Source organism: Triplophysa dalaica, chromosome 4 (genome assembly GCF_015846415.1).
Source record: "Triplophysa dalaica isolate WHDGS20190420 chromosome 4, ASM1584641v1, whole genome shotgun sequence".
NCBI classification, from domain to species: domain Eukaryota; kingdom Metazoa; phylum Chordata; class Actinopteri; order Cypriniformes; family Nemacheilidae; genus Triplophysa; species Triplophysa dalaica.
In genome coordinates this window covers 10,093,335-10,121,111 of record NC_079545.1, presented here as the reverse complement: position 1 = coordinate 10,121,111, position 27,777 = coordinate 10,093,335, and the positions used below count along the sequence as shown (strand labels likewise).

The window sequence follows — 27,777 nt, the reverse complement described above, 5'->3', positions numbered from 1 at the left end:
AAGGCTCCGTCAGTTTCCAGACGTGAATAGGCTTGCTATTTGTATATCTGCAATGTAGCTGACACACTGAGCGAGAATTTATATATTGTGAACAGTTCTGTAGCACTACGGCAGAGCAATGAGACCATGGCACAACACCCACATCATGGGTTCGACTCCATGACAAAGCTGGGAAAACATTTTTGTTAAAGAAATCTAAATCAATGGTGTAAAGTTTATTTAGTTTTCCAAAGGTGCAGAGGTTTCTCTCACTTTGAAACTTGATAGATATTTTGATCAGATTATAGTTTCACTTTGTCCTATGGAGATAATTGAGTTCATCACTGCTTGTCATATCTTGTATATAGTCATTAGCAGCGCAAACACACAAACAAACACCCCATAGCTAACTTTAAATGCAGATGGCTGATAACAGTGCGCTGATGAGAGGAGGGGCTGATAATGTATGTCTGCTATGGGGGTTGGGGGGCGGGGGGTGTGTCTCTTACTGATAAATTGCGGCTCCGGACGTTCACTTCAGATCAGATGCGCTGGACCTACAATACATTTCATCTTTGACTGCAGTAACATTGAAACAATCGAAAGGATTTAAGCATGTATTCATTTGCAACCCGCGCGCTCTTGTTGCTCGTCTCCGTTGTTTTCCCGGTGTCTTTTGCGGTATCGGGGGAATATTGTCATGGCTGGACGGATTCCTTTCATTCTTGGCACCGGGGCTTCCAGTGTCCGGAGCGCTTTGACGCCGAGGACGCACGTTACTGCTGCGGGACCTGCGCGCTCAGGTATTGCTGCACCTACGCGGAGGCGCGCCTGGATCAGAGCACCTGCGAGACGGGCTCCGAGTCTGAAAAAGCTGACGACATAAGGATGATGACTGAAAGTGGTGAGTGTTTTTATAAATGTAAATATTATCTTCGTTTTTCTTAACTGTATCCGATTTTTTTTATTATGCATAATGTTATAGCAACCCACTGAAAAAAAAAACTAATTCTAATCCCACCTTAACGATTCCATTACCATAGAAAGGGATAGTTCATTCAAAAATGGAAATCCTGTCATCATTAACTAATCTTCGAGTTGTTCCAAATCTGTTTAATTTTCTTTGTTCTCACGAACACACAGAAAGATAGTTGGAAGAATGCTTATAACCTAATAGATCTGTCCCCCCATTGACTCCCATAGTACTGTCCTTTTAATGGCGTTCTTTTGTTTCTTACTAGGCAAAATCAAATTTTCCATTAAAACAATACAATTCCCCTTATAGTACCCATTAAACGATCAGAATTTCGCTGATATTTTCTATATGTTTTAATTGAATATTAATAGGCTATAAACTACTAGAATTATACAGTTCTTAAATTTAATTCTTTCTCTTTTTATTCCGTTCCCAGTTCCAACCTATCTCCCCTTTGTGATTGTGGTGAGCGCGTTCCTCTCATTCGTTCTGGTCGGGTCAGTCGTGTCTATCTGCTGCTGTCAGTGTGTTAAACCCAAAGCAAGTGAACGGCCGACCGGACCATCTGCTGCTCAAACCAGCCTGCTGGAGTCGGGAGGACCTTCCGTGGACAGCTCGACCCCATCCCGCACCTCCACTTCAGGATCCTCCACTACAAATGCTCGACCTCCACCATCTGAGCTCAGCGTGAACCTCTATGGGCCAACGGGAAACTCATTTCCCACTGCTCAGTCGCAGCAATATGTTCCTTCACTTCCCCAGGGGCCACCGCAGTTCTACCAGCCCTACATGAACTATGGATTTCCTCCAGAGCGCATGATGGTGGCCCCTGCGTTCTTGGACGGACGTCCTGCGTACGGCCAGGTGCACGGGCAGCCTTTTCCACAAGCCCCTATGCACTCTGAACCCATATACCCCACTGTCACCATCTGATTACACAACTTTCTACAAAATCAATTGGGACTACATAAGGAATAAGAAGTTTATAATTGCATGTCCCAGGGATGCATTGTTTTGTTGCCTTAGGCTTCCACAGACAGTTCAGTATTAATGTTCGTTTAAAATGGAGAGTGACATTGATAGTCTGGGTAAAGAACTATATATGATTTATATTGACTTAATTGTGACTGACATCATGTGTTATACTCGTGGTGTATTGCTGCTTCTCATAGGAGTGTATTTGCATGAACAGTTGATTGTTTCCCGAGCAATTGCTGATAGTAATGTGTTATTTATAACAGAATAGAGAATACATTTATTTTCTAAGTCACTTGCTTGCTTCTCTTCTCATTCTTAAAGCACAACAAAAATTATCTTAGTTTTATTTAAAACAATGTCATTTTACACATTAAGTGTGTTAAGTAGACAAAAGTGGTGTCCTTTCAGTTTTGTAATGTTCTGACTCTTGAATGGTCAGTGATCATCTGAATCTGAGTGCTTCTTTGTCCTGCAAAGAGCTTTGGGTTTTCTTTACAGTACATTGTGATGGCAAAGCTCTCCAGCCGTTACAGCTGTTTGTGTGTGTGGCTGAGCGGGTTTTGTGTGTATGTGAATGGTTTTGTGTGTGTGTGTGTGGAAGCAGCAGGAGGGAATGTGACAATAGATGCAGATCTCCTCACGCCCCTGAGACTGGGATTATAGCAGGTAAAGAGGGGTGTGTGCTGAGATTACACTCTGGATGGCCCAGCTGGAGTGTAAACAGATGTATATGAGGTCATTAACGAACTGGAGATGAACCGACAAAGTTTCAGCCCAAATCCTGAAAATGTTTAACCTGAAACACCAAAAGCACAAACAGTAAATCACACTTTCTGGTTTTAAAAACAGATGCATTATTACAGGGACAAAAACACTCAAATTAAAGAGACAGTTTACCCAAAAATGAAAATTCTGTCAAGAATTGCTTACTCTCTAGTTGTTCCAAACCTGCTTATATGTATTTGTTCTGATGAACACAGAGAAAGATATTTGAACAAATGCTGGTAACCAAACAGTTCTTAGCCACTATTGATAGGAAAAATTAAATGGTGGTCAAAAGTGCCCCAGAATTGTTGCTGTCCTACAACTTACAAAATACCTCGTTTTGTGTTCAACAGACGTAATTTTTCCTACTAGTCAATGGGGTCCCAGAACTGTTTGGTTATAAGTACATATCTTTCTCTGTGTTCATCAGAACAACAAAATGTACACAGATTTGGAATCACTCAAAGGTGAGTCAATGAGTTTTTATTTTTGGGGAACTATCCCATTTACTATGGTCAAGATAAAGTAATGCATTAATGGAGCCCTAATTACTTTAGACTTTAATTTCACATTATTGTGTTGAGAAACCTAAAGGTTTATTTTGGGTAAAGCAACTATAAATTGCTGCTGTCCTCATATCTCGATATTTCTCGATTTTTATAAATCATTTCATAAATCATTATTAGTCACCCTTTATGTTTGTCTCTCTTTTGGTTAAACTCAATATATGATATGGTCAAACCCAATTGTTGTTTCAAAAATAAAAATTCTGTCATGAATTACTTTCCCTGTAGTTGTTAGATAACTGTATAAATTTCTTTGCATGTTTGAACACAAAGAAAGATATTTTGAAGACTGTAAGCAACCGAGAGTTCTGAGGGACCATTGGCTACCATGTAGGACAAATTATTTTTTGTTATTGTTCTGTTGCACATAAAAGATACAGTTGTGTTCAAAATTATTCAACCCCCACTGAAATTGATTGTTTTGGTCGGTTTGACATTGATTATCATCATTCAGTCATCCTGCTTACAATTAAATCAAAGAGGCACGTGTAGGTCAGACAAATATAACATAACATTTATAATGAAATAACCACAAATGACATTCATTCAATCTTAGTACTTAGTACAACATCGTTTTACAGTTATAACAGCTTTTAAACGTGAAGCATAGCTTGACACAAGTGTCTTGCAGCGATCTACGGGTATCTTCGCCCATTCATCATGGGCAAAAGCCTCCAGTTCAGTCACATTCTTAGGCTTGCGCACTGCAACTGCTTTCTTTAAGTCCCACCAGAGGTTCTCAATCGGATTTAAGTCTGGTGACTGCGATGGCCACTTCAAAATGTTCCAGCCTTTAATCTGCAACCATGCTCTAGTGGACTTGGAGGTATGCTTGGGATCATTGTCCTGTTGAAAGGTCCAACGTCTTCCAAGCCTCAGGTTTGTGACGGACTGCATCACATTGTCATCCAATATCTCCTGGTACTGAAAAGAATTCATGGTACCTTGCACACGCTGAAGCTTCCCAGTACCTGCAGAAGCAAAACAGCCCCAAAGCATGATTGACCCCCCGCCATGCTTCACAGAAGGCAAGGTGTTCTTTTCTTCATAGGCCTTGTTCTTCCTCCTCAAAACATAGCGTTGATCCATGGGACCAAACAGTTCTAATTTTGTTTCATCAGTCCACAGAACACTATCCCAAAACTTCTGTGGTTTGTCCACATGACTTTTGGCATACTGCAGTCGACTCTTCTTATTCTTTGGGGACAGCAAGGGGGTGCGCCTGGGAGTTCTGGCATGGAGGCCTTCATTACGCAGGGTGCGCCGTATTGTCTGAGCAGAAACTTCAGTACCCACATCTGACAAATCTTTTCTCAGTTCCTCAGCAGTCACACGGGGACTTTTCTCCACTCTACGCTTCAGGTAGCGCACAGCAGTCGAAGTCAGCATCTTCTTTCTGCCACGACCAGGTAGCGTTTCAACAGTGCCCTTTGCCTTGAATTTGCGAATGATGCTTCCTATGGTGTCTCTTGGTATGTTTAACATCTTTGCAATCTTCTTATAGCCATTGCCCTTCCTGTGAAGAGTAATCACCTGTTCTCTTGTCTTCCTGGACCATTCTCTTGACCTCACCATGTTTGTAACCACACCAGTAAATGTCTAGAAGGAGCTGAGTATCACAGTCATTTTAAAGCTGCCTAATTGGTGCTTATTAGGCTTTATTGCTGCTCCCTGATATCCACAGGTGTTTTCAATACCTGATTGAAAACACTTCATTGAACCTCTGTTCTTCAGAGTGGTAGTCTTTAAGGGGTTGAATAATTATGTCAATGAAGTATTCACAAAAGAAACATTTACTACTGTATTACAAAACTAATTGATGTCATTTTAGTTGCATATGGTTCTTTAAGAAGTTCTTGTAGGATTTCATTCTGAATACAATTACAAATGTACACTAAAATGTTCCCTAAAACCATTTACAGCATTGGGGGTTGAATAATTTTGAACACAACTGTATTTTGAGAAATTTAGGAAAGCAAACAGTTCTGGGTTACCTTTAAGTACCATTTTTTTAAATATCTATATTTGTGTTCAAACGAATAAAGAAAATAGGTTTGGAACAAATATGAAAGAATTAAATTTTTTGGTTGAACTATCCCTTTAAAGTAACTTAAACAATTTAGGTTGACTTAACCAAACAGCTAGGTTTGGCCATATCTGACCCAACCGTGACTTAAAACAGTCTGGCATTTTTCAGAGTCCTGCTGTCCTCATCATCTTTCATTTTGTGAGCAGATTTCTGTCAACATGTCTGCTTGCTTTTGACAACTGAAGCAATTTAAATAATTACTTTCTGTGGAAAGCAACAGCACATCAAAGATCCTGTCAACACAGCTTAACTGTATTTAACCTGGAACAATCTGAGGAGTGTATATCGCCCCCCTTGGTATGCAGAGTGCAACGCAAAAAGAATGTAAAACCCCATACTGGTAAAGAGATTAGCAAAACCAGAATGATTATTGTATTGTTAGGGGTCATGGGTTAAAGGTCAAATGACATGTACATATCAAGTCAACCACAGACAGCGACTGACCGACAGACGGGAAAAGAATCAGATCACGTGACCAACTGAAAGAAACAATTATTGTAAGAATGAATCAAGAATGAATCAAGTTCCACGGTTTATTAGTTTCACAGATTTTAATTCAATATATAAAAAAATGAATCTCAGTGTGAAGTTAACACAAGATTCAATACTAAAGAATCTAACACAATCTTAATGTTCCTTCACGCAATTTCCAAAACATTCGGCTGTGCCGAAATGACAACTTATGCACACAAACTGCATGATGGTTTTACAAGCACTCAAAAACTCTCAATCTGCATTCCAGATTTTCTTTGTACATCTAAAGGACCGTTCACACACAACACATTCACAACGTGTTCTGTTTGTGCTACTTGCAAAGAGTGCAATGTCGTATTTTAAGAATAAAACTGTAATTTTAAATAAATGTCTGGCCATAAATCAGATCTCTCTGTTTAAGTTTTAACCTTAATACATTTAAAAACGAATGCATTCTGTAGTATTTACTTGCAATGCATGTAGCGGTTTCTGAACGCAGGAACCTGTTCTGTGTGAATGGCCCTAACATACAGAACACTGATGTGGTCAGGAACAGGGCACGGTTACACAATACAAAAAAAGACAACAATTTGCACTGAAATCATGAAAAAACACTGAAAAGCATAATATCTGGTGAAAATCATACCATAGTTAATACAAAATTATTAAACATCAGTTTAAGCATTAACTGAATACCGTACAAACTGCTCTATTGACTAAAGCCATTTAATTTAGTTTAAACTAAAGCACAACAATTAAAACCCACACAGGTACACTTCCAATATTTCTAAACCAGCATCCATTTCCACTACATACTAAATACAGGCACTGTACAAACACAACACTAATGTTTCTCTTATATAAAAAGGGATTGAAAAAACGTATATCTCACGTCCACTGAAACAGGAAGACAAATTAACTAAGGGATGAGTATCACTATGGGAGGTCAGACTGTCCATTCTTTAGGACATTTGTGTGTTTATGTGTTAATTTGCAGATACGGGCATCACATGATTAAAGAACGTGTGTTTAGCAATGTGCATGCATGAATGTGTGTGTTTATGCGAGTAAATATGTAAGTAAATTGTTCTTGGTTGGGGTTGGAGCTGCAAGTGTAAGTGTGTGCGTTACTCGTCTGGCTTCCTCTTGGGTTTTTTGGGGTTGCGTGAACGACTTTTGGCTTTGCACAGAGGACAGATTGGAGCGTTCCGGTGGATTTGCTGATGGCAGGACAGGCAAGCCTAAGAGAAGACAACCAATTTAATCAATATATTTGTCTTGATATCATCATGCAGTATATGTTCAGAAGTGTCAGTACAGTTTAGCAGTGTCTGCTTTTATCAACAGTGTGAATTGTTATGCGTAGTATTACCAAGTGTAAAGAACACTTTTCCCAAAAAAATTTGCATAACAGTGCTCTTTATTAATATTAATTCTAAATATTTTGTCAGAAATGAAAGGCTGATGACTGAAGTCTTACAAGCCATTACCGAATCAGCATTTAATTTCATGGTACCTGAACCGGAAATTTGGTACCTGCTCTGTTCTGGTACTGTTGTTTAAGAAGCAGTCGAACAGCAACAGTTGTGCGGAAAATACAAATGTTCTTTTGTTGCATCAAACAGAGAAGTGAATCCAAAAACACAAATTTAAAAGTATAAGTGTAAAGCACCTTCATAGGAGGAGGCTGCTGCCTGAAGGTTGCTGTCTGCCTGGCATCCTGTTTACGAGCAGCCTGAAGCTGCTGGGCTGCAGCAGCAGCCGCCGCAAGGGATTCTGGGATAGGAGGCTCCTGTGGTTCTGTCTGCCATTCAGCCTTTTGCTTTTCGAAGTAGCTAAAAGGTGAGATAGGAGTACACACACACACGTTTAAACAATTACACTCCCACCAATGCATCTACTGTATCCAAACACACTCTCTTTCTCTCTCTCTCAATTCAATTCTGACACAAGTCAACTATAAGAATAAAATCTTGTGAACACACTCCTACTCTCTAATGATTCATTTTGAGGAGTCCCCCTATTTGAACACACACACACAGGAACACACACAGAGTTACTAACTCCAAAGACAGCTTCTCCTCTTCCTGGCTGAGGTCGGGGAGTCTCTGTAAGCCGAGGGTCATCCTCAGGGCGTCCACGTGTTCTTTCAGGGGTTTGTATTCGTCGTGGAGCCGTCTGGTTGACTCCAGCAATTTGTTCAAGTCACTCTCAGACTGTTTGATTGTGTTTTCCATCTGGGGAAAGAAATACAGTCTCTCCATAAATCACAATGGTGATTTCGCAGCAAAGGATCTGACCTGGTTACACTACAGAACTCTTGCACTGCTTTAGATAGACGGATAGACAGACATAGAAAAACGTGTGGTGATTTCTCTGTTTACCACATTAATATCAGCATGTATAAGTCTCAGTTCCTCCACATGAGCCATTTTCTCCTGCAGTAGAAGATCCATTTCCTGTTTGTACTCTCGGAGATGTTTCTCCTCCGATTCCAGGGCGTCAAACTCACTCCTGAGCCGAGACTTGATTTTCTCCATCTGAATAGTTTTATTTCTACACAAAACAAGACAACCAATGCATAAAATCCAATGGCAATGCTATGGCTACTGACGCCAATGGTTTCATGAATAACACATCAATGTGTGAACAGGAACGCTTAAAACGAGACAATAGCCTGTGTTTACTGCTTTGTCAGTGTGTTAACTGTTCTGCAGGAAATGAACAGTTTTCTTTGCAGTTTCGTGTCTAATAACGACATGATGCTTTGGCACACTAGTCCATGTAAAACTAAGTGTCTTAAAAATGGAAAAAAGTTAATGCAGATTTAGCTGGCTATTCCCCATCTAAAACCTCCGCGTTTTTAATATGGTTTATCCGTTTTGATCTAGCAACACGACCGACACAAGGCAGATGTCAAACCGGGATTTCCGTGCATTTTTCATACACACTATGAGTGGCAATGTAAATATCTCACGAAACAAACGATCGAACGAAACCTGCCGCTTTCAAAGTGGAAATTAGCCAGATGTTGAACACGGGCTAGCTCGTTCGCTTTAGGTCAATATCATTTTTTCTTACCGTATTTCTTTGATGTTCTCTAGCTTGCACATTATCTCTTGCTCCTCCGACATGGTGAACTACGAACCCGTAGGAGTTTTGTGTGGAAAATTAGGATGTAGAGAGAGTGGCGGATACTACTCTCATAAAAAAGACAATGGAAATGCTAACCAGCTGTGGACAACGGCAACGCGACGTTGACTACATTCCCCACAACCCACCGGGTCTTAAAGGGACAGTGCGCCTTCTAACAAGTGCTTGTCGCACGTTTATTATACGGTATTCTGAGGTTACAGGTGGATACGTTGTTATGTGTGATATACAGACAACACACCAAGCAAGCTTTTTAAAAAGCGTATTGTAGGGATTTGGTACAGCGCGATTATCTTTCCCGTTCACTCTCGGCGAGCCCGATGTATTTTTAACTCTCAGTTGCTGCATTACCGGAGTCCCGTCCACCCACGTGCTTTCGAAGCTCAAAGCTAAGACCGAAGCAGTAAACACGCACTTTCTGCGCCTCTACCCGTCCGATAGCAGCGACAGGGGGCGTCCGACGTGTTGCCGAAGCGCAGGCGGTGGGTGCAGTCGGGGCCGCTGTAAGGAGGGGGGAGAGAGAGCGAGAGGGTGCGAGAGAGAGAGAGAGAGAGAGAGAGAGAGAGAGAGAGGAGAGAGAGAGGGGAGGGTGAGAGAAGAAGAAGGGATGGAGATGGATGATAGATGCTTATGTAGCGCGTCCCGCACGTTTGCCGTTATTCTCGGCCGAAGGCAAACTTCCATCCTCTCTTGACTTTCTTTCTTCCCCCCGCCGCTCCACCCATGAAGCAGGACGCAGGGCGAATGCGTGGAAGTGTTCCGGAGCGCGTCGTGATCGCTTCTTTATCCGTCTGATAAATGGTTTTGGAGCTCGCCGCGCCCGCCGGTGCAGGCCCTGCGCTCCAGCGCTGCATCCCGCACATCCAGCGGGTTTTCCGAGTCAGAGTGACCTGCAGCACAGCCGAGTCAAGCTGCGACAGCCCCGACGCCGGCTCCGGTATCATCGTAAACATCGAGGACGGCAAAGAAGAAGATTGCACTAAAGCTAAAGTGAGTAAGTGTGTGTGTCGCGGGAGCGAGCCGACTCGTCCAAGCTGTTCATTCAGTGCCATTTTGACCGTTTAACCGGCCATTGTGCGAAATGAAGCTTTTGTTTATTGTTAATGTTTTGAAAATGTGAAAAGGCGCCGGGATGTTTGTGTGTGTGTGTGCAAATGGATATTTAAATCACGCGGATAAGCGATGCGCACGACTCAATTTTTTATCTGATTTTGAATGGAGTTTGACAAGCTGCGTAACGTTTCTAAAGTTCGCCTGTTGACCGCTTTAGACAGATAATATGAAACTTATTTCTGCTCTTTATCCACTTTGTTACTATTAACGAGCATCAGGTGGTAAATGTGGTATCGCAAAAGTAGCAAAAATAAGTACGAGTGGCCGTAAGGGGAGACAAAGCTCAACGCTCAAGTCAGTTGCATTGTCCGACCTCTTAATTGTTTGCCATTGTGTTCAAAGCCCCAGTCTCAACGGTGGCAGATGTGAGTAGGGCACCATATTGATGGTGCAGCATCCCCCTGTCTTTCAGCTGTCCCGTTTTAATCAGAAGAATAAAACTTCTCAAAGAAAACAAGAAGTTCAGAAAAATTTCAACTCTGTGGTACTCTGGTGTTTGCATGCTTTTATCTCCAGCTGACTATTTGCTCATATCTGCACCATAAGATGCTGCCACCCACTGGGTCTGTTACACATAGGGCCTGAGCTTGGAGCTGCACCATGGGCCTTAAAGGGTCAAATCAAATTTGTTTGGGTTTTTTTACTCAACCACATGACGTTAAACAAGCTTTTAAGACCTCCCGGCGTCTTCGGAGCACAAATAAAGATATCCGAGAGATGTCCAGACCTCCTCATACGTAATGGCTATAGTTGTTGTCAAGGTAAATTAAATTGATCCATCCGCTAATAGTGGCTCAATTGAATTTACCTGAAGCGACGACATATGCCAAAAAGAAAGAAAGACTTCAATTTATTCTCCTCTGGCTTGTCAGTCCATGGTGCGTGTTCACAAGAGCACTTCGACGCGTGCGCAATTCGGTTGGGCAACAAAGTGCAAGTCTTCCTCAATATTGAAATCATCAGAAATTTCACGAAGATCAGCTTATAAACAGCGTGTGTCCGCTTGCAGAGTTTCGCTTCTGGGTTGTCAATCAGAACGCCGGCATCTGCCCCCACCAAATGCACATGCGTCAAAGTGGTTATTTTTCACATATAAATTATTCTTGTCGTTTCAAAAAAATAAATTGAGTCACTTCGAGTGGATGGAACTAATTTAACAATGTCTTTGGTACTTTTCTGGACCTTGACAACAACCATACCCATGATGTCTACGAGGAGCCCTGGAAATCTTTATTTGTGCTCCGAAGATGCCGGGAGGTCTCAAAACATGTTTAACGTTATGTGGGTGACTAAGACAATCTGCCGAATTTGATTTTGGGACGAACTTAGCCTTTAAATTGTCTTCATCTGGCCACGAGCTTCAGCGAAGAGACTCTCTCCACTTGTTGCTATGAGACAAACCAGCATAAACCCGTGTGTGCGTGAGTGCACGGTGGCCTTGCTGATTGTAAGCCTGTGTTGTGGAGGAGGTGAGGAGAAGATAAAGCAAAAAGAGAAGGAAAACAAGGCAGAAATGAAAGGGGAAGAGCAAAGAAAGAAAATGAGAAGGAGTTCGACTCTCTTGCGGTGTCATTTTTTGGGACTTCAGCTGTTTTGCTGGAGTCATGCAATATTGTGTAGTACGTTAAGTTTGAGATATGACCCTTTTGTTTAAAAAAAAGCCAGGTCCGGTCGTGCTGGGCTCACTAAAAGCTGCCCCCACATGACGGCCTCTTGTTTGTCCGTGAGGTGGGCATTATTGCTCACTATGCTGCAGTTGTCTCCCTGCAGTGAGGGAAGTGTTCGGCATGGCAGAGTACGGACCCTTGCTGTGTTTGTTCATCGACTCCTTTATGATTTATATGACGTCGCACTTCTGCGAAGAATGATTGTAACTAACCTCTGCTCGTACAGAACTCAAACCTTTTCACCCATAGAGGAATAATTCAGCTCTCTTCTTTTTGTTTTCCTGTTCACCGCGCGCACAGACCTCCCACCCACTCAGCAGCAGGTCCCCCTTCAGTTCTAGATATGGCCAAGTCGTGTGTTTAGAAAGCGTAAATTTACGTCAGACGTGTATGACCGTGCAGCTCAGTTTAGTCTTTATTGTCTTGGTTCGTTTCATTAGTGTGTTAATGTGTTTAATTATATTTGCTCTTAAAGGTGTAGCTTTCCTGTGGCTCAGTGGTTGGAGCACAGCGACAAGGTCATGGGTTCGAACCCAGGGATTGCACATACTTAGAAACAATTGTATAGTACCATTCAATGTAAGTCGCTTTGGATAAAAGTGTCTGCCAAATGCATAATGTTAATGTATAGTTCACCCAAAAATTATACCTCTTATCCACTCACCCTCATGTCATTGCAATCTCAAGAAAGAAAGTCTATGTTTGAAACCACACAAGGACATAATATTTGTGTGAACTGAGCCATTAACCTGAGGTAGCAAACATTTAATTTGAAGGTTTATTCTCTGGTCAGTTGCGTGTCTCTGTTTCTCAGTATGCATTGGTGGACTGCTGTAAGTGACTGTGTAATGCAGCTTATCGGAGAACAGTTGTTAAAGATGTGATCCCAGGCCCGTGGCTTGCGAGTGCAGACGATGCGGTTCAGTGCCCAGGGGAACGTGCTGCTGGAGTCAGCGTCACGACTCATAGCGGCAACTATGTCACGTTGGGGAGGAAACTCTTCAATACGGCACATCTGCAGAGAGAGAGAGAGAGAGAGAGAGAGAGAGAGAGAGAGAGGGAGAGAGAGAGAGAGAAAGATAGATAAACTGTCATTTTAAAATGATGTTATGTGACTTTCATGTCTCTAATCCAAACAAAACGACACTTATAACACTCAGACTCTTGCTGTTAATCGCCCTCTCCCCGTAGCATGCGTGAGGAAAGCTGAAGGTGCGTAGGCGTTTATTAGTGGAGCATGCTTGTGCAGTTGTTTATACGTGCGTTGCAGGTTTGCAGATGAAGCTCTGCACGTTTTCGTGTAGTTTAAATGTAATACGTGCGCTGTGCGTTTGCTTGCGTTTGGCTTTCCCAGAAAACACTGCGTTGTGTTAGTCGTGACTGCTAAAAAGCAGTTAGCCGATGACAGGGCAGCGTTGCTAGGCAACCAGTGTCATGAGCGCAGAGGAGCCTCTCGTAGCTGGATGGTGCTATCGGTTTTCTCTCTACACACGCATACATACATACATACGTACACACAGCCACACAAACACTCACTCTCAACCTACACATGCACATCCCTCAACCCCACACGAAAACAAACCGTGAAACAGACATGCATGTTCGCATAGACTGTCGCACACTTCACATACACACTCTCAAACAAGCACTGAAAAAAAAGCACATGTTTTTTTGTAATTCGGTTTATACAGAATATGAGGAAAGTGTGTGTGGGAGTTAACATAATTTAGTGATCTGTTACAGTTAAACGTTTATTAGTGTTGATGTGAAATTCAGGGGTTCAATATGTCATGTGTGCGTTTGCTTCAAAACAAGTTCATTAGTCACGGTATCATTTCCCTTTAGGGATGTACAACCGTGGACCTACCTAAAACTAGGTTCTCTTTTCTGTCATGATTAAATTGTTCACATTACTGAAACTTATGTCTTGAGCCTTTTATTCCTAGTGTGATGAGTTAAACTATAGATAGACCCAATTATGTGTGTGTCTTCTGTTTCCAGTTTGCTGTATATATTTGCCATGAATCACACTACATACCGAGGGACAGTTTGTGGCATAAGCACACGTGCGTCATGGCGATTGTCTTCTAAGAATATTCTCTCTTCCTTAAACTGGCTGCCTTAACAATAATGAGCTACACACCATAGGACCAAATTAATAGTGCTGTATTAAAAACAAAAACGCATTTAATGGCAACAAGGACGATAACTATGAAGTTTTAATACCTTTTCTAAGTTTAAAGGTGTCATATGGTGCGAATGTGTTTTTCTGTGTCTTTGGTGTGATATAAGTTGGCCATGCATGTATTAGACATAAAATTGCAAAAATGAAAGTGTCGGAAAACAAAAGATGCATTCTACCCTAAAAGAGAATGGTCATCCAGACTTGCCTAAAACTTGCCTTTGTGTAACCACACCCCCACAAATCTATGTCAGTTCGTGGTATGAGTTAACTAAGACCACCCAAATGTATACGCAATTGAGCTGGGTTTTCCTGTCAGTACAATTGCTTTGGAACCTGATGTTCGAAATATGGTTATAGGGGTCACATTTCCGTCAGACGCAAGCAGTATTCAAACAATCACTACGCACTGGTTAACTGGCGAATAATAGCACACCTCACTTTTCATAGCGATGGGATTTGTATAAAATCTGCCCGATTCAGAGAGGCGGGGCAAAGAGGAGAGACAAACATGCATGGTATGGGGAAAATATAGAACTTTTGAACCTTAAATCATGTAAATACATTGCATTACATATAAAACAAATGGTAACATTCATTTTAGCCCCTATAAGGAACATTCCACTTTTTTTAAATATGCTAATTTTCCAACTCCCAAGAGTTAATAAATTGTGTTTCACCGTTTTGGAATGTATTCTGCCGATCTCTGGTTCTGGCAATAGCACTTTTAGCATAGCTTAGCATAGATCATTGAATCCAATTAGACCAGTAGCATTGCGTTCAAAAATGACCAAAGAGTTTTTATATTTTTCCTATTTAAAACTTGACTCTTCTGTAGTTATATCTAGAGATGAACCGATTGCAATTTTCTTTGCTGTATCCGATTTCCGATTTTATTATAAGAGAAACCTGCCGATCCGATTTTATATCCACAAACTAAAATTGACGGTATATAGAAAACATTAACTTTTCTTCAATACTCATTTTTTCATATTTTTTTATTATCATTACATAAATTATTGAACATTACAATTTCACTAAATACAGTTCTACAACCTGCATTAAATTACAGAATCTTCTCTTGCCCAAATAACTCTTAAATTGAAGAACTCTGTGACTGAAAATAAGTATAAATAATAAAACTTAATCTAAATAAAACTTAATCTTAATCTATAAAACTAAACTTAATCGACCTTTTTCATTTTTGACTCTCAGAAAAGTCTAAGATAACAATAAAATACATTCTTGTCTGTTTCCGTTCATGAAACTATCATTGCTTTATTTTATTTTTTTCTGAACTGTAAAATAACTTGTCTTTATCTTGGGTGTGCAGTACTAAAAGCAGTGGGTTGATTTTAGCTGCCACTTCAATAAAAAGTTAAAAATCTTCTATAAAATTCTACTCTAAATATGTTTATGTATTTGCCACTTTTTGTGTTTGTAAAGAACTCAATCAGATATATATATTTATCACAAATATTGGTTGATTTATTCATTTTTTATAGTTTGGATTTTTTTCAAGTCGTGTTGAATGTCATTTTACCTCAGTGAAATGACCATAGTTTTAACGTAAAACAATTAATCTGGTTGAATGGAATTTACATTTGTTTTAAACATAATGAACGACTTCAACATGAGTTTAGCATGTGTCAGAGTTTTGCATCACAGTTAGCATGTAGTACATACCAGAAGTAGACGGAGCAACGAAGGTGAACTACTGGACAGTCAAAAATTGTCTGTGCACTACATGATGTGTCTGCAGTTCGGTGGAACCACGCAGTCACGAGCGCAAATGAGCCGTAAACGTACGTTTACTTGTGTATTTGACGTTTTTGCCCGCGTCGCTGGCAACATTCAATCGGCTTCGAATCGGCAAGACGTGAGACTGACCGTCCGGTCACCAGTCACGGCCGATCATGCGAAAACCGGCCAAATCCGGTTTCTGAACGGTCAATCGGTGCACTCTCATTTAACAGTAGGGGGGGACAATACATATAAAATTTCTCAAGAGCAATTTTTGGAGGGGACACAAATAATACAGTCAAAATTGTACTTCCTATGACACTAAGCGACAATATGCATTAGGTTTATAGGTTTATCATGCAGACTTGCAGTCATATTATAACTGAACTGAACTATGAACAATAAAGGTTTTTCCATTTATACATATTTTTTGTCTTTGTTGTGAAGACAGGAACTTCCCATGATACTATATGTTGACATTGAGTCACTTTTTAAAACAGTTTTAAAATGTTATCCTGATTTATACTGCAACAGATTTGATGCAGTGATATTTTTGTACAATAAACAGAGATAGTAGTAGTTTAGTAAAGTACATTTTGTAAGTATATGTACTTTATGAGACTACATCGTAAAGCATTATATCATACTCCAGTACTATTTATTAATACATTTTTATTTGTTTTGTACCCCTTATACAGTAGTTCAGTATTTTTACTTTTAAAAGTAGAAAAGTAGTTAAGTAAAAGAAAGTGGTGGATTTGAATGTACTCAAGGATTAAAAGGTAAACAACAAAAAAAATATGAAATGTAGTGGAGTAAAAAGTATGTTGTGCTTATAATGTAGGGAACTATTTTTTGTCCAAAGTAAAAACACTAACAGATATTTTTAAATGTACTTGAAAGTAATAATGCTTAAGTACGATCCACCTCTGGCAATAAAATATAAAAATATATGCAATTCTACATTGATCAAGAAAAGTGCTTGTATTGGTGCATCACTAGTCACAACCAGCTCGGAATCACGACATGAGAGGTGGGAATTATGCAATTTCAGAGAGCACGTGATGGCAGCATGAAAATCTGTGGTTGCTAACAAGTTTTATAAAAGCTATTACATTCTTTGGCGGTGACATTTAACTTCATAACGCATAAAAGCCTAACAAAGAATGCAACAGGGACTCTGACCACTAAAATGTGGAAGGAGATTACTTCAGAGAGTAATTAATTGACAGGGAACATGTTTTTAATTTAAGTTTGAAGAAGTTGTCAGAGGCTTGGTGGTGGTGGTGTTAATATTGACTATACCGTAGTGTAGTCTGTTTTTAGCCTCATTTTAGCGTTTTACTTCTGGTGATCGTATTTAGGCTGTAAAAATAGCAAAAATTGTGTTAGTGTGTTAAGATTATCTTAATAGTTTCTGAATAGGTTTTTATTAAACATTCTGAAACATTGGGTTGTTAGTGTGATTTTACACACCTGGTTGCTACCAGTTAGCTCTAATCTAATAGGTCAGCCTGTCCTGTTCAGCCAATCACATGGGAGTGTGAGGTGTCCCAGCATGCTTCGCGTCACAATCTTTGAATAGTGTTTTGAACCCATTTCAGATCCACATGCTTAATGACAAAAGTGAAACAACATTCTTGTCTCTGACAGTTAGATAATTCTGACCATATATTTTTTCTCTCTACCAGGAGTACATTGTGTCCCTAATCAGTCCTGTACACAAGCACCGAGAGCGACTGACGCTCTGGCTTCAGCGACGTCTACATGCCCTGCGTGCAGCTATTGAGTATGAGAGTTGTGCCGTGGTGCAGGTGAGGGACCATGCGCTGGAGCTTCAGGGAGGTCATGCGCAGGTAACGGCTGCATGCGCTATGCTGCAGCGCCTCAAGATGGAGCACCGCGGCTGTCGCGATCCCCAGCCCTCGCCTGCCACTGCCGGCCATGACACTCCAGAAGAAGAGGAAGAGGAGGACGAAGAAGCTGGAGAAGAGGGAAGCAGTTCGGAGAGCGATGGAGAAGCACGACTGCAGAGTGGGGGTTCAGGAGATGTCAGCACATCATTGTCAGGAGATGCCCCATCTGGAAGGAGACGAGAGCCGCTCATAGCAACCAAACCTCACCGGCAGCTATGTCGGTCGCCTTGTTTGGATCGGCCCAGCTTCAGCCAAAGCAGCACCTTGCAGGAGTTACGTGTTGATGAGACGCGCAGCGAACCCTCGCAGAGAGCGCCGTCGCTCGCACCCTCCACAATTGGAGCCCAGCCGTCCTTGCGACAAACCAGTGATCGAGACTACCAAACCAAAATGGACTTTGCTTTAAAACTGGGTTACTCTGGAGATCAGGTAGAATCTGTGTTGAGTAAACTGGGACCCAGTGCGTTAATCAATGATGTGTTAGCTGAGCTGGTGCGGCTGGGGAATAAAGGAGAACCGGAGAGCCAAGGAGGAGTGGCCACTGCCAGTTTAGCACCACGGGCAACGGGAGCCAAAGAAGCCGTTAGTCCTGAGGTATCTCTGGAGGAGGACACACCAGACACGTATGACAACCTCCGACCAATCGTGATTGATGGATCCAATGTTGCCATGAGGTAAATGATAGGGAGGGAACAGGAACAAAAATAGGGTGGGACGTGATTATGTGGGTTGTTGAAGGGGTAAAGATGCACTCGTGATGCAAAGCCCAAATAAAGCAAGATGTAGGACTATAAAAGCAGAATTTGTATTCAGAATAACAAGCACTGATGAATCATGTGAAGTAAAACCAAGAATGTGCATTAAGAGAGTAAATGGTTGCAAAGTGGACCTTTTCCGGTTGTAAATAGTGACGTTTTAATTGTTGCTAGAAGACTTATGAAACAGGAAAAGTTATTGTTTCGAAATGCTTTGTGTGCTCTCCATATCCAATCAGTGGGTGAATTTAGTGTGTAATTTGATGTTGGTAATATTATTTTGTAGCCATGGAAACAAAGAGGTGTTCTCATGCCTGGGCATCCAACTGGCTGTTGATTGGTTCCTGGAGAAGGGCCACAAAGACATCACAGTCTTTGTCCCAGCATGGCGGAAAGAACAGTCAAGACCTGATGCACCAATTAAAGGTAACGCATGAAACAGCATAATATTTTGTTACTTTAATAAGTATACAATTTTAACAAGAGTGTTTGAATTTGGTACACTGAGGTTCTAAAGTCTAAGACCACTAGTGATATGGTTTTATTTTGCTTTTTATAATTTATTTAAATATAGGACAAATAACATTGTTATCATAACAAATGAAAATAAGTGGAAACCTGCACTGAATTTCACATTTGTTTCATTGGTTTATGGATCATACTACATATTACATTTACTACATAATTATTGTGGCTGAAAGTTCACTATAACAATATTATTGTGATATGTATTTTTTTTTTAAATTAATAAGTAATGCTATCATTTAAATTCATCCTTAATTTAGTATTTTATGGTTTTAGAAATTTTTAAGCTTTCAATTTTTAAATCATGGATTTTAATATATCTCAAAGGCATCTCTCAAAAATGTAAATCTCGGTTTCTGCATGTGTTACCACAAAGAACTGTTTTAATTTGCATGTATGAACTCCTCTGAGGAGCTGGCATGTGTCCAGTGAGATCGTCCATCTGTGCTGTGATGTTTATACAAGTTTGCGTATGTCAGTCCGTGAGGTCACAGGAAGTGATGGTGTGTGATGTCACCCTTGTCCTCAGATCAGGAGATCCTACGGAGGCTGGAGAAGGAAAAGATCCTCGTATTCACTCCGTCTCGCAGAGTCCAGGGCCGAAGAGTGGTTTGCTACGATGACCGCTTTATCGTTAAGCTAGCCTGCGATTCAGATGGAATCATTGTGTCCAATGATAACTACAGAGACCTGCAGAATGAAAAACCGGAGTGGAAGAAATTTATAGAGGAACGACTCCTCATGTACAGCTTCGTCAACGACAAGTATGCTTGCTCACAGTTACCGTGGTGACGGGGTTTTCTCTCTTTCACTCATTTGTGTCTTCTGCTCTCCACCCTCGCACCCTTATGGCATCGCTTTCTCTTTCACTCCTCCTTGCTTTATCACTTGTGTCAACTGTTAAGTCACTGGTTGTGTTTTGTATATAAGCCTTAATTTTCTTTCTGATTTGTTTGCATACGGTTGATTTCTAGCGATGAGGAAAGAGAACAGCATCATTTTAATCAGTCGTGATTTTTGTAAATGACACTTTTATTGAATGATAGAAACAAATAAATGCAGTCAATGTAGTTTTGGAACTGGTCTGCTGCAAGATTATTATAGTTTACTAAAATGGAAACAAAAAATATAAAAACATTTTAGTTAATTATAATCAATTAAAATAGCAGCCTAAGTTAAGTTTTATTAGTTAATGTATTATTTAAAAACTTAAACTAAATAGAAATTGAACATTTTGATTAGAAGGTGAGGCACTAAAAATCATGGTCACACTTTATTTTAAGGTCCAATACTCTGTATTAATAAACCATTAACTATGACTTTTGCCTCAGTAAACTACTAACTTGTTGCTTATTAATAGTTAGTAAGGTAGTTGTTAGGTTTATGTATTAGGTAGGATGTAGAATATGGTCATGTTGAATATGTGCTTTATAAGTACTTATAAACAGCCAATATGCTAAAAATAGGCATCTAATAAGCAACTAGTTGATAGTGAGAATTGGACCCTATACTGTAGTGATACCAAAAATATACAACAAAACTAACAACAACTACATTACTTCTGATTAAGTGATCTCACAGTTATGCATGAATTTGTCAATATGTTTCGTAGGTTTATGCCTCCTGATGATCCTCTAGGCAGACACGGTCCCAGTCTGGAGAATTTTCTCCGCAAGCGACCAGTCGTCCCAGAACACAAGAAGCAGCCGTGTCCTTATGGTCAGTACAACAAAAGTAGGAAATTAATTTCTTTATTTCAAAACCACAGCATATTACTATAATGCAAAATGACTGCCATTGTAAGTGTAATATAAACATGGCATGAGCTTCAAGCAGTGTCAAGGCGCTGCACTTCTGAAATTTGTTAGTAAACTGTAAAAAAACGCACCTGCTAACATTTAAGAATTTACTGAGGTAACATTCTTCTAGTTAAACCTACCACTGTTCTTTCCATCACAGGTAAAAAGTGCACATACGGTCATAAGTGCAAGTACTACCACCCAGAAAGAGCCAATCAACCACAACGGTCTGTCGCAGACGAGCTTCGAGCCTTCGCCAAACTCTCTGCTGTAAAGACGATGAGCGAGGGGGCACTTGCAAAATGTGGCACCTCGGGTGCTTCGTCCAAGGGGGACAGTTCGGAAGCAAAGCGAGTGCCGCCCAAGCGCCAGTCTGACCCCAGCATCCGGTCAGTAGCATGCGAACAGGAGGAGAGACTGTGCCCTGCGCGGAAAGCCGAGGCAAGTTCTGTGCCATCTCTGGTGTCAGCGCTTAGCGTTCCAACCATGCCCTTAACAAAAAGTCATGCGGCCGGAGCTCTGAACACGCGCTCGGCCAGCAGTCCCGTTCCAGGGTCCATGCACTTTACCCACAGCTCACTTGAACATGCGGGCAGTGTGCAGTACCCTCCCATCCTGGTCACCAACAGCCATGGCGCCTCTATGGCATACGGCGAGCCGTTCCCCAAGTATGACTCTGTGGTAAGTGACCATGGCTACTATTCCATGGTCAGTGACTTTTCCACCATCAGCCTCCAAGACAGTTTCTGCAGCCTGGAGCAGCCAGAACCTGTAGGGGTGGGCGGAGGAGGAGGTTATCCTGGCAGAGCGCCCAGCATGTGCCCTGAGCCTGGCCGAAGCCATTCGTCAGATTCCTTCTCGTCTTACAGTGGGGAGATGTACCTCAGCTCAATGGAGGGAAGCCTGGATGACAGCCTGAAAGGGCCACCTGCGCAGTCGCTACCTTCGGCGCAAACACGCCTTCAAGCCTTCACTCACGGTTTCCACCATGAGGCCTTGACACGTGTGCAGAGCTACAGTACAGATGAACCCAAACAAGGACCTCGCAAACAGTCTTCAGCTCACTTGGTACCCCACTCCCAGCACTCGGTTGTCGGAGCCCGATCCAGCTGCCCGGGGGACTACCCTCTTCTGTCTCACAACATGTTGCCTTCCACCAGCCCTGCACAACAGGGACGCTCTCTAGGCATGACTCGTATGGACAGCATCTCCGATTCGCGACTCTATGAGAGCAACCCTCTGCGGCAACGCAGACCACCGCTTTGCAGAGAGCAGCATGCTAGCTGGGACCCTCTGCCATGCAGTAACGAACCCTATGGTTACGGAGGCTATGGGTTAACAGGCGGCCTTATGCCTTGCTGCGAGAGGGTGATGGTCCGCAGCATGCCAGAGAAGATGGAACAGATATGGAGGTCCCCATGGGATAGCTTGCCACTTTCATCGCCCGCCACTCGTGGGCTGGTGGGGGAGCCCCAAGAGCGGCACCCTATTCCAGAACACCAGTATCAAACATACCGAAATCTCTGTAACATCTTCCCTGCATATGTGGTCCATTCAGTCATGGAGAAGAACCCTCACATGACCGATCCCCAGCAGCTGGCTGCCGTCATAGTCACAAAATTACGTTCTTGCCACTAAAGACATCATGAATGGCTGCTAACAAAAACACACAATATACTATGTTGATGAACGAGAAAGGCTTGAATGCCACGAGTATTTTGTTTGACGACAGAACAACCTGACAATATTTAAAGTAGTCGTTCACCCAAAAATGAAAATGTTGTCATCGTTTATCATAATTGTTTTCAATGTGATTACAATGCATGAGGACTGAGGTTTTCAAGTTTCTTAATAAATGCCGACCCTTCTGGTACTTTATATGGTACCTTTATTGTGCTTTTGTGTATTGTTTGAAGCTGATAAACCTCAATACCCATTGCATTGCAATTGCAAAATATGTTGAGTACCGGAAACGGTCAAAAAGGTTTGGAACAGTATGAGTAAATGATGACAGAATTTTCTTTTTACGCAAAGTAAACCATTCCTTTAAATATGTTTGCTTTCTGATTAGCAAATATTCTGAGCAAGTTGGCCAGCATGCTAGCATTGACGCTGCATCGGTTGTAATCTCATTTGTTAAGCCATATAAGAGCAGGAATCTTGTATGAAACCATAATTTGTCACAGAACAGTGAAATCTGTCGACAAGGCCTTGGCAACCTGAGAGGAGTGGCAAAAAATGTTGCTAAAGTTGGCCATCGAAAACCTTGCATAAATTCACCAAAAAGACTCCGAGTCGACAAAGCAGTGCTGCTCGCATATTAGATGGCAAATCTTGAGAATGTGTTATTTTGTGGGTGACGATAACATTTATCCTTTGAAAAGGAGTTAAATGAGAGCAATCTCTTTGGTATACTGATCAGAGATGATCCTGCACAATATGAACAGTATTGTGTGTATATGTGTATTCACTTGCATTTGCGTGTAAATATGATGTGACACTTTATTTTGTGTGTGTGCGTGACGACCTGTGTGATTTCAGAAAGATGAGAATGAACGCTTGCGTACCTCAAAGCATGAACTTTGAACTTTTATGGCCTTACATTGGAGTGACCTCACCACATATATTAATGTGAATCGTGCTTAATAGTGGAGGTCGCTGTTTTGCATTTATTTTATAAAAGTGAGTCTCTGGGCTCACCTACAAAACTGGGAGAGGAAGGTTTAGATTCAGCAGTTTGCTAGTTTAGTTTCAACCTTTTAATTAGCTGGAGTTGTAACTGCAAGGGGTCAAACCTGCTCATTGTAATAGTTTGTTCGCTTTGTGTATTTTTTTATGAAAAAGATGGAGCCATTTTAGGATCTGACAATGAGCCAAAAAGATAATCAGTGTAGGTTATCCTGATCAAGATCTGTTTAGACAGCACTAGGTAGTACCTCGTTGGATTTATTTGTTTTAGATGTTATGTAGAATAAAGACAGTTTTAGGAGAGCTATGCGGAAGCTTGGTAAGCATGGGCTTTGGTATGTCCCAGACAGCATGTTAGCACTGTGCTTGACAGAGAGCACCACTTATGTTTGGCTCATGAGTCAATAACCTTGTGCCAGTTTTCACGAACTGGGGAAAAGAATGCGTCTCTTCGGCAAAATGCTCACTTGCAGCATCTATTTCCTGATTGGTGCCGAGTGACCAACCCTTTTCATCTGTTCCGCCCTGTATATTAGCATATCTTGAAGAGAGTGTGAATGTTATTGGTCCAGAGATGTTCTGGGTGTTTTGAAAAAACTTTAAAAATTGCTCCTTCATTTTTTTCACGAGCACAGGAGTGGCCCCATGGGGTCCCGTTATTGCTCGTGGGAAGGTGTGACATACTGCCTATCTGTCTCTTCCTGTGCGACACACACACGGAACACCAGGCTGTTGTTGGGTTGTTTCTGACATTTGGCTGACAGTTTGCTTGCTGCCTCCCCACCACCTTTCTACCCCAGACACAAAACTCAAACTCTTAGCTAATTTAAACACCAATGGTAGCACCAATGGTTTCATCAAACCAATGTTTTAACTTTTTACATTAAGATTGTCTTGTTTAGCGTAACTATTGTAAAGTAATATTTAATTTAATTTTCCTTAACTTAAAACATTCTTTATGCAAGTACCAAATTCAGATGAGAATAATCTTATCTTGTGGGCCCATGAGGCAACACAGAGAATTTGTGCTTGTGTTTTGGTTGCGATACATTTCATACGCACGAAAATTTGGTGTATTTTTCTCTTTCCTTTCTTTGAACTTGGAAGCAAAAAATCAAGGAGATATTTCTGGAAATGTTTTCCCAAGTTTTTTCTGTCTTAGGCTTCTAGGTTCAGACCCTCCATACAAGCATTTGAGCAGCAAGCAACAACACATCAAATGTCCAGAAACGACCTTTTGCTTGTTGATACAAATTGTATCTATTTCTTGATTGTAAAAATATATTTCTGAGCTGTACAGTATCACTTATGAGTATATATATCTATATATATTTAAAAAAAGCTTAGTTTTGTTTAAAAAAAAGGATAAAGAAATATAATGCCATAATGTCAGTGATACCGTGTGTCACTTGAGTAGCCCATAGAGATGGCTTATTTCCTGCCGGGCAGACCACTACAGACAGGGATCTCTCGTTCATTTCTTTCTCTGATTTCTCATCTACTTTCCCACGCCACAGTAAGTAATATGCTACACTACAAACGCAGATTACATCTGTCGATTATTTTGTAGATTTTCTGTAGATTAATGTTAATCTCCGTGGATCTGAATTTCCTTTCTGTTTCATTGAAGGATTTGGGGGGGGGGCGTGACTTTATATATCGTCATTTACTCCACCTCTGTTCTGTCTCTGTTAAAGGTATAGATACAGGAGAGACACGTTCTGATGTTATGAGTGTGCTCCTAATATATTTTTCTCTTTGTAAATATAAAAAAATGAATGACGAACCTCTTGTATTTGCACAGTATTAGTGCATTTCACATACACGAAGACTCATCTAAATCTACCAGCTTAACCGAGCAGGACTTTCTCGCATACTCTCACTAAGACTTTGTTGGTTTGCATTGACAACCACAGTCGGCATAGGCCATCAAACGCTATCATTAGATAACTAATGTAAAAAATATTGACTGTTGTGTGTGCACTAGTGTGAATTTATGGTAAATTCACAAACGTTTCAACTGTAACATAGTATACCTGCTACAGTCAGAGCCGTTCCAGATAAAAATTTGAAACTTTAGTTCGATGGAATTTGCACAATTTTGTTAAAGTATTTAGCAAATAGGCATGTTTGATCAACTGAAGTTGACCGCGCGCACGCACACATTATCTCACAAGTAACGTGAGCTATAGCAGAACCTTGTACGGAAAGATGTCCACAAAAACACATCCAACACACACACACACACCTTGTACATGCCTTACAGTTGTACTACTTTTGGTTTGTGAGAGTTGAGCATGTACTGTACAGCACTGCAAACTGCGCTAATTGCTTCTTTTCTATCGAAATGCTAATGATAAAATGAAGATGATGTTTTGCTGTACAGTCCAACTGGTGTCTTTTTAAAGTAGGACAACCTGATTTTAAATTTGACAAGCTTACATGGTCTGCTGGTTTGCAGTGAAGTTTCTTTAGGTTGTCCAGGAAAAAGAACTGGCAGGGCAAATGCACAAAGGACAATTAAGAATCCTGAATGGAAACCACTTGATTTCTTTTCCTAGTCTGAAAGTGAACAGAAGAGACGGTTTCATTTGTCGCCGGTTTAAAGAGCTGATGTAATCTGTACTTTTAAATGTATGTTTTCAATATTGAATACACCAGCTATAACACGCTCACACAAACACACTCTCACCAACAGATTGATTCTCAGGAACTAACAAATGTATTATTATTTCAGATACTTTCTGAAAGACAGTATCCTTGATGTTTGCTCTTATAAAATGCTAAATGCGGCGATTTGTGAAGTAGTGGATGATCTTGAAAATGTGTTTATAAATTCAAGTTTTGCTGTTCATTTCACATTTCCCCCTTGTATCGTGGGTTTTTCGCGCAGGTTGACCGAGTGGTCTTAACACTTTTGAGTCTCGTGCTGTGATGACAAACAATAGTATGTTTAACTCTCTACCGAATGAAACCTGTTGCTTATAAACTTGTTTTAAATATGACAAAAACATGAACCAAAAAAGAAAGAAAAAAAGGACGTGAAAAGGGTGGAAATACTTTATAATGCTTTGGGTCTCTGGGCTCAAACAAAATGTAAGTCTCAATGACAAAAGGTGTTTGTTCCTATAAATAAAGCCAGACTCTATTTGGTTAACTGTTATGCCTGTGTTTCTATGTGTTACTGTGCAACGTGTGTCTGTTTTCTCATAAGTTACCAAACTATTTTTTAGACCTGGGAGAAAAGCTAGGTACAGAATGGGTAAAATTAATAAAGTTTGGTACGATTTGATCGGTTCTGTAATAACCATAGTTTATCTTCATACTTCCTCAGATTCAGGCAACCAGGGGCTTCTGGAGGCCTCATGTGGCTTACATATCATGAAATCCATTAACAAAATTGACCATGTTTTTAATACAGTAACTATAGTTTAACCATAAACATAGTAACCATACATTTTCTCACTAAAGGAACCACAAAATAATATTCATAGGTAAACTACAGTCATTTAAATGGTATAAAAAAAGAGAATTCTAGGATTGGATTAACAATTTTAACTGCATTTTATGCCGTATATAAACCATGGTTTACCAGTAGTTGCCATATTTTTGATTTTCATTTATTTGTATTGTAACCAACCACACATTTCATATGGACTTACCTCGATGACCATAGTTTAAGCATGTCAAAGTCTGTTTTATTGTCAATTCTACCACATGTACAGTTTCTATAGAGGATTGAAATTGCGTTACTCTCAGACCCCTGGTGAGTAATACTTCACAGAATAAAAAAGATATATATAAAAATACAGATTATACATATATGTTTTATTTTGTAGAAAAAACTAAGCCTTAGTACAATCGTTGAAAACAGGTTCACTTTTACTATAATAAAGCCACGGTTAATTTTCCTAAAGGTCAATTGCGATGTTTTGGTAGTCTTTGCTACACGAATTCATAGTATTTTTGTACTTTTCATTACCTTACTGTTCTCAACTCCGGTTACATTCTCTCAAAATGTCGGCATAATTTTAGATATTAACTTTTTTAAACATGCACCGTTAATTCTTTCTGAAACCCTTGATCCTATCAGCCGTTACGGCGGACAGATATTGGTGCCAATTGTCGAATGCACTCGCAACGTTACTGCGGAGGGATATCCTAAGGAAAGTGCAGAAATTTTATAGTTCCGGCTACTTTTTAATTCCAAATCAGACATACGGCAGCACAAACCACGCAATAGTGTGGACTACATAGTGTACAAAACAGTTGTACTTATATTTTGCCCTATATATAAAATCAATTGATTTAAGCACATTTAATAAAACATGTTGCGATCGAACAATTAATACTCCATAGTCCTTCCACATAGTTAAACTTATAGTTCAAGTTAAATATACAGTTAAAAC

At 40.6% G+C, this 27,777-nt stretch overlaps 3 protein-coding genes across 4 annotated transcripts; 2 read left to right on the top strand and 1 right to left on the bottom strand.

Annotated features, from left to right (window-relative positions):
* The first annotated feature begins 541 nt into the window (after positions 1-541).
* shisa2a (shisa family member 2a) lies at positions 542-2,155 on the top strand. The gene is made up of 2 exons (XM_056746898.1): positions 542-883; positions 1,392-2,155. The coding sequence occupies exons 1-2, from the start codon at positions 595-597 to the stop codon at positions 1,886-1,888; spliced, it is 786 nt and encodes a 261-aa protein (XP_056602876.1). The 5' UTR covers positions 542-594; the 3' UTR covers positions 1,889-2,155.
* Positions 2,156-5,872: 3,717 nt separating this feature from the next.
* Positions 5,873-9,093, bottom strand: zc4h2 (zinc finger, C4H2 domain containing). The gene is made up of 5 exons (XM_056745712.1): positions 8,909-9,093; positions 8,212-8,383; positions 7,892-8,064; positions 7,500-7,662; positions 5,873-7,068 (listed from the first exon to the last, which is right to left on the bottom strand). The coding sequence occupies exons 1-5, from the start codon at positions 8,959-8,961 to the stop codon at positions 6,955-6,957; spliced, it is 675 nt and encodes a 224-aa protein (XP_056601690.1). The 5' UTR covers positions 8,962-9,093; the 3' UTR covers positions 5,873-6,954.
* A 465-nt stretch (positions 9,094-9,558) lies between these two features.
* On the top strand, positions 9,559-26,525 carry zc3h12b (zinc finger CCCH-type containing 12B). 2 transcript variants are annotated; one of them, XM_056745710.1, is made up of 6 exons: positions 9,559-9,970; positions 17,377-18,275; positions 18,643-18,782; positions 19,411-19,645; positions 20,494-20,615; positions 20,841-26,525. In XM_056745710.1, exons 1-6 carry the CDS (start codon positions 9,779-9,781, stop codon positions 22,316-22,318), a joined length of 3,066 nt encoding a protein of 1,021 aa, XP_056601688.1. In that variant the 5' UTR covers positions 9,559-9,778; the 3' UTR covers positions 22,319-26,525. The 2 variants fall into 2 exon arrangements, with proteins under 2 accessions (XP_056601688.1, XP_056601689.1); XM_056745711.1 differs by having other exon boundaries at positions 9,560-9,970; positions 20,494-20,600.
* Positions 26,526-27,777: the final 1,252 nt, after the last annotated feature.